The sequence below is a fragment of the Megalobrama amblycephala genome, linkage group LG10, assembly GCF_018812025.1.
Source record: "Megalobrama amblycephala isolate DHTTF-2021 linkage group LG10, ASM1881202v1, whole genome shotgun sequence".
NCBI classification, from domain to species: domain Eukaryota; kingdom Metazoa; phylum Chordata; class Actinopteri; order Cypriniformes; family Xenocyprididae; genus Megalobrama; species Megalobrama amblycephala.
Genome location: NC_063053.1, coordinates 38244574 through 38251800, shown reverse-complemented (window position 1 = coordinate 38251800; position 7227 = coordinate 38244574). Strand labels below are relative to the sequence as shown.

Here is a 7227-nt window from a genome sequence, read left to right as displayed (position 1 = left end):
TTGTGGGTCACCACGATTGAAGAGGCTGACAGGCTCTGTCAGACCATATCTCAAAATGGGGTGTAAGTTGTACCCCTGTGGCGCAAGAGCTGCCCAAATTTCCCCATAGACATACTATGGTGAAGCCGTGCCCATGAACCAGGAAGTACTGTGTTTTTCCTACTATGGGAAATTACATAGGGATTTTGTATTGAACATAACTCTGGATCACAATGACATAGATACAAGGGGGGCGGGCTCATTTCGCGACCAATCAGTCTCTCAGGATCATCATGAAGCTGTCAAGACACACCCTAGCAACCATTTAGAGCACCCTAGCAACAAGTTCCATAGACTTCCATTCAAAGAGATCAAAGGGACATCTTTAGATAGAAGTGTCATAGAAACATGAGGGTTGGCTCGTTTGACAGCAAACAGTCAGTCACCTTCAACACTTCCTTGCCACGCCCTAGCAACCATTGTCAAGCACCCTAGCAATACAAATCCAAACAGGGATATCTTCAAATCTGAATATCATAGAGGCATGGAAGTTTATATCATTCATACTGACAAACAGCATTTGGAGTATCATCACTGGCAGCTGCCAAGCCACTTTCTAACCATGATAATGAAACTAAACTGAACAGACATGTGACAGAGTCAACCACAAGCTGACACAGTGAGTGCAGCCACATGATCTTTTTTCTATTCATCAAAACAGCAGAACAGGTTCTTTCTGCCTCATTGCAGACAGCATTCTTCAAACACTCTTTGACCTTTTAAAATCATTTGCTTTTAAAATCAACAGAATTTATAACATTTGTTTTAACAAGAAAATGTGGAAAAACTTCACACTGTCCACAACTGTACTAATCGAGTGACAGCTTTAGGTGTGACAATTTACCTGAGCAGGTTTTTGAGAAGAACAGTAAAGGTAAGTGGAAACCTATGGAAGCGTATGTGTAGCAATATTCAATTTGAAATGTAATATGAAAAATGGCAATGCATGTCTGTATTTAAATGTACATTTTCCATAGGAAACAGTACCATACGAATGTGTGTTTATTGCTTAAAACTGAAAATACTAATACAGAACAGCTTCTGCAAATGGTTTAATTACACTTCAGTTACAGTTTTAAGGCAACTGATATGAATTACATTGTGAATGAGCACTATACCTCGATTGTCAAATACTGACACAGATTAGGACTAGCTATTATAGCTATTATGCAAAATTCACTTTTACATGCTGTTTGTACATAAATGTATGTTGGCAGTGTGTGTACACAACCACCCTATAATGATAAAAATCAACCCGCTCTGTTTTTTAATCCCCATAAATCATAAGCAGTGTCTCAGAACAAGCTGTTTGCAGGTTCCTGGCAATGTGACGTTACTTTGCACAGGCCCCGCCCACAACTGCTGATGGACACTGCCATATTAGCATAGACCCCGCCCTGAGTGAGTTGTACACAGTCCACCATTTTCTCCAGGCTGGAGCAGCTGTAGCGACAATAATGTCTCGTAAGCGATTGAGGTGTTTTGTTGTTGGATGTAAGAGTGAACATAACAGCCTTCATGTACTCCTGACATCAGGGGCCTCATTTATAACCGTTGCGTACGCACAAAACAGGCCCTGAAAGAGGCGTACACCAGTTCCTACGCATAAGCTGTGATTTATAAAAACAAACTTGACGGGAAAATTTGCGCACCTCCACGCAAACTCTGACCCATGCGTACGAACACATGCGTACGAGACAGAGCAGTTTGGCGACACCAATGGTGAGGTGAGGGACTGACGGCAGATGGAGGAAAACCTTTAAATCATCATTATGAGTCATAATCATAAATACAATGCATGTTCACAATAACAGTTTAAATAAATAACAGAATGATTTAAACTCACGTGGAAACTCACGTTTTCATTTTGATATACACATTTACATTAATATTACACTTTCACTAATGGTGATAAGCACTGGAATTACATTACGCAGAAGTTAAACAAAAAATTATATGAATTTAGATAGTAGATGTGCTAGCATATAAGGAGCTTGTGAAGGTTATTTCATGCGCTGTGTTTAAGTTGAATAATGATTGGCCAGCCGAGAAACAAGGTGCTTGTCCAAAAAGCAAACTGGACAAGTGTTTTTTTGTCATCAAGCACTACACCTCCACCATGGGGCCTTCCATTCTTTCCTGATTGACATACAGTGGCATGCGAAAGTATGTGAACCCCTTGCAGAATCTGTGAAAATGTGAATAATTTTAACAAAATAAGAGAGATCATACAAAATGCATGTTATTTTTTATTTAGTACTGTCCTGAGTAAGATATTTTACATAAAAGATGTTTGCATATAATCCATAAGACAAAACAATAGCTGAACTTAAATGACCCCATTCATAAGTATGTGAGCCATTGATTCTCAATACTGTGTGTGGTCACCTGATGATCCACGACTGTTTGTGTGTTTTGTGATGGTTGTTCATGAGTCTCTTGTTTGTCCTGAGCAGTTAAACTGAGCTCTGTTCTTCAGAAAAATCCTCCAGCTCCTGCAGATTCATCAGTTTTCCAGCGTCTTTTGCATATTTGAACCCTTTCCAGCAGTGACTGAATGATTTTGAGATCCGTCTTTTCACTCTGAGGACGACTGAGGGACTTCGGCCCCCCGACCCCCCGACTCTTACTGCATCGTGTTTCCTTCTGGAGCATCAGTGAATGTTTGAACCTTTTTTAAAAGTTGAGTTTGAGTCCCTCAGTCGTCCTCAGTGTGAAAAGATGGATCTCAAAATCATTCAGTCACTGCTGGAAAGGGTTCAAATATGCAAAAGATGCTTGAAAACTGATGAATCTGCAGGATCTGGAGGATTTTTCTGAAGAACAGAGCTCAGTTTAACTGCTCAGGACAAACAAGAGACTCATGAACAACCATCACAAAACACACAAACAGTCGTGGATCATCAGGTGACCACACACAGTACTGAGAATCAGTGGTTCACATACTTATGAATGGGGTTATTTTAATAAATTCAGCTATTTGTTTTGTCTTGTGGATTATATATAAACATATTTTTTGTAAAATATCTTACTCAGGACAGTACTAAAAAAATATCTCACAGATATTCACAGATTCTGCAAGTGGTTCACATACTTTCACATGCCACTGTAATGAGTTATCTAGATCTTGGAATAAACAGAGTCAATGAATGCACACGTGTCACCTGATCCACAAATGCAGATCTTACTTGTTGCTCGCTCCGGTAGACAAGTTTCTGTCACTGTGCAACGTCATCACAGAGATGTGCACGCAACTACGGGGCAGAAAGCAATGTCTCATCATTACTCAGAGTTAATTTCTTAATATAATCGGCGGAGTCCGTGCTACCCAGACTTCCAAAGTAAATGATGCCTAGCCATTTCCTCACTGTCACACACCTAGATAGCTGTCACAGGTATTATGTTTTGTACAGTATGTTTACAGTATCAAATTTCTTTCAAATGTGGCAGGTCGTGACGTAGCCTTGTCGTAAACATTTAGGATAGAAAGGATCAACAACCAACAAAACCAGGTAAGTTCATAAATTCATAGGGTATGTCAGGGTTTTATGATTAGCAAACTTAGTTTTACAATTTAATTCGAGACCTGATCACTAATGTTATAACTTATCCTACTAGTCAACTGTAGCTAACGTTTTACATAATGTTATATTAATATGCAAATTAAACACAAACAAACAGATCCAACTCTGAAATGGCAGTTTAATATTGAGGCAACAAGAATTACAAACAATGCGAAATCTATGTTAATTACAATGGTTGATTAATGTTACAATATTAAAATTACTAAGAAAGTGTTATTAACAAACCAAACTTAGTAAACACTATACTAATAAAGCATACTATACAGAAAAAATGGTTTGTGCAGAATTTAATCTTTTAATATAATGTAGTAAGCTACATTAAGCGTCATTAAGCGTTTTCTTTATAGCAGTTTTCTATGGGAGGAAAACACAACGTGTAATACCTCGCCTGGGCTCACTGCCACCCGGTGGCCTTAGGAAAACAGTGAACAGTGGGCAATAGTCATTTAAGCGGATAAATAAAGGAGAAATATGGCAAAGTCATTTTGATGCACACTTCCTGCTACCAACAAGTGGCGCTTTGATTGTAACTGAATATTGTCATGAAGATGTCTTCAGGCCAGGACTCTTATCACACATGTGAAGTTTGGGGCAGATCGGATATTGTATGTCTGAGTTACAGCAACTTCCTCTTTCATGGCGAAACATCAGACTTTGTCAGGCCGCCACGGACACGCCCTTCAGCGAAAACTCAAGATCTTTGCAATTTAATGTCTCAAAGGCCTTTAGATTAGACTGACCAAATATGATGTTGATCTGATAAAAGCTCTATGAGCAGTTTGTTAAAGTACAACGTGTGGAAATGGCAAAAACTGCCAAAATTTTGCAGAGAAAATTCAAAATATCTCACTTCCTATTGGATTTTCAGATTTTGCACCCAGGCACTTTTTTGTAGGTATTGGGCTGTTACATGTGTGTACTGAATTTCATACCTGTATGTGAAACGTAGCGTGAAGGGCGCTTAATTGAAATTTTGTAGGTGGCGCTATCGAGGCATTGTGCCACACCTAATTCCCATATCAGACGTAAATGTTCACAACTTCTGACGCGTGTGCAAAGTTTCATGAGTTTTTGAGCATATTTAGGCCCTTAAAAATGCGATTAATTTCGGAGAAGAAGAATTGGCCGAGCAATTACAAAAGGGTCCTCACACCATCGGTGCTCGGGCCCTAATAAATGAATCGCGTTCATATTCTGGGCTCATCTGCTTTGCTGTTCATAGTATGGTTTATTAGTATGATGTTTACTGAGTTTGATCTTTTAATATCACTGTCTTAGTACATTAAGCCACATTAAGCGTTTTCAATGGGAGCAAAACGCTTAACGGGAAATTAAACACGTTGCATTCATATTCTGGGCTCAACTGCTTTTCTGTACATAGTAGAGTTTATTAGTATAGCGTTTACTGAGTTTTCTCTGTTAATATCATTGTCTTAGTAAGCCACATTAAGCATTTTAGAATGTCCCGGCGTAACACCTGTTAGCACGTTTGCTCCCTGAATACGTGCGCATCCAGTATTGTTTGTATACAAGAAACCCATCTATTCTGACTACATTAATACAAAATCTAAGATTTGTATTCACAGCTCTCTGTATATTTGTACAAAAGGCTGCACATTGATGTAATTCTGGATTTTGCACGAGTTGTTTTTGATTTGTTTGTGGATAGTAAAACATGTCTGCAAAATTTATCAAGTTCATGGATAATTGTGCATGCATTTCATTTTGAGACTAATTTCATCCCATAGAAAACCATCAAATTGAAATGACATGAATTTACATTGGATGGAAAAGGGATGAGATTTTGCCTCTTTATTTCATAAGCCTACCATATGCCACTGAGTCTTTAACAAACTGACTGATGTTCAGAGAAGAAAAGCAGCTGCTCTACCTACTTCTGAACCCATCTTTAAAGCTCATGTTTATCTGTGTGTGAAATAGCAGAATCAATCAGTCTGAAATCTGTCTGCTCTCTGACTATGTGTTCTGTTCCCGTTTAGGAGAGAAAAATGGCAGAAACACACAAAAGTAAGTTTTTGTTTTCAGTTACTATTAATAATAATAAATTATTCAGTGTGAAGTGTGTCCATGTAGACCTTTTTAATTATAATTTAATTTTTTTTTTTAAAGTTAGGATATGTGGCTATGTGTATGTGATTCCACTGTTTCTTGCTTTTTCCTCACAGATGAGTTTCAGCTTGTTGGTCCTGAAAAACATCGAGTTCATGTGTCAGTAGGGTCTGAATTCACAGTCCAATGTCACCTATCTCCTAAAGTCAGTGCTGTTGACATGGAGATCGTTTGGTTTAAGGAGACAAACTGTGTGTGTCTCTATAAGAACAAAGAGGTGATTGAGGGAAGAGGATACGAGGGCAGAGTGAGACTGTTCAATAACAAGAGAGGAAACATTTCCTTACTCATGAGAGAGTTCAGAGAATTCGATGTTGGAGATTACCTGTGTCAGGTCACCTGTGGAGACAAAACAGAGGAGATAACAGTAGGAGTAAGAGGTGAGTACTTCATAAGTTCATTCTTTATTAACTCAGTGTGCTCATTAGGAGGAGGTATTGTAACAACATTATATACGTTTCAACTTTCAACTTTACCACAAAATGAAATTAGAATAGAGACTTTCATGCTGTTTATTTGTTTATTATTTGAAGAGCTGCAAGCAGAAAGACCAGCAGAATTCCCAGGTGAGTACACAATTTCAGTTCATTTCATGATAATTTCATAATTCCAAGGATAATCTGATTGGCATAATGACTTGCATAGGTTTCATATACAACAACAACTCTCACTGATGTTTCCATACCCAAAACATGTAAAGCAAATCCCAAAATGGAGCAAAAAATGACTGAAACAGTGGTGCTTATATAATGCAACAAACATGAACAATGTAGTTGTGAGCCACAATTGACAAATTAAAGACATATACTTTAGTTGCCATTAGTCCAAAACACTGGTCCTAGTTACAATTTTACTTCCAAGCCACTTCCCAGATCTGATCATGAATGACTATTTGTATTGGGTCGTTAGTTATATTTATGTTTTACATAGCAAAATCCCCAGAGTTAAATCAACTCTGCTCAGAGAACATATTGCCCCTCTCTATATATAGTTAAAATAATACAGAAGCAGAGTTAAAGTTAATGAAATAATTAAGTGATTAATTAAGTTTATGATTGAGCATTAGTGATGAACGCCTGCTGTTAACAAGCAGAAACACTGAAGAGAAACACAATAACTACAAATGATTTCCAGCACAGCCTTAGATGAAATCAACTGATGATAAAAGACATTAAATCTCTCAAGATCTGATTAAACAACTCCACAAACAGCATATTATCTCCCCATTCTGGGTGTCCTCAATGTGAAGTTTCAGCTCAAAATACCCCACAGATCATTTTTTATCCCTAGTGAAAAATAAATATACTTAAAATATATAAAAATATATAATAAATATAAAAATATATTGACATGTCTATTTACTAACTGAAAATACACTGTAAATGTAGTTATTTCATGCTTCCATCAACAACAAACTTAGTTCGCTAGTTGCTGATGAGGAGCTCATCTACCGGGTCCACACTATCCTCGACTG

The 7227-nt window shown here is 37.7% G+C and overlaps 1 protein-coding gene across 2 annotated transcripts; it reads left to right on the top strand.

Moving 5' to 3' along the window:
• Nucleotides 1-497: 497 nt before the first annotated feature.
• On the top strand, nucleotides 498-7013 carry LOC125277675 (butyrophilin-like protein 2). Of its 2 annotated transcripts, none has more exons than XM_048206139.1 (5): nucleotides 498-658; nucleotides 3490-3551; nucleotides 5624-5651; nucleotides 5810-6133; nucleotides 6287-7013. In XM_048206139.1, the coding sequence occupies exons 3-5, from the start codon at nucleotides 5633-5635 to the stop codon at nucleotides 6358-6360; spliced, it is 417 nt and encodes a 138-aa protein (XP_048062096.1). In that variant the 5' UTR covers nucleotides 498-658; nucleotides 3490-3551; nucleotides 5624-5632; the 3' UTR covers nucleotides 6361-7013. The 2 variants fall into 2 exon arrangements, with proteins under 2 accessions (XP_048062096.1, XP_048062095.1); XM_048206138.1 differs by lacking the exon at nucleotides 498-658 and adding an exon at nucleotides 701-913.
• Nucleotides 7014-7227: the final 214 nt, after the last annotated feature.

Bases quoted from the DNA above. Each gene is read 5' to 3' on its own strand.
- LOC125277675 (XM_048206139.1), top strand. The intron at 6,134-6,286 runs GTGAGTACTTCA...TATTATTTGAAG, and splicing joins GATAACAGTAGGAGTAAGAG to AGCTGCAAGCAGAAAGACCA.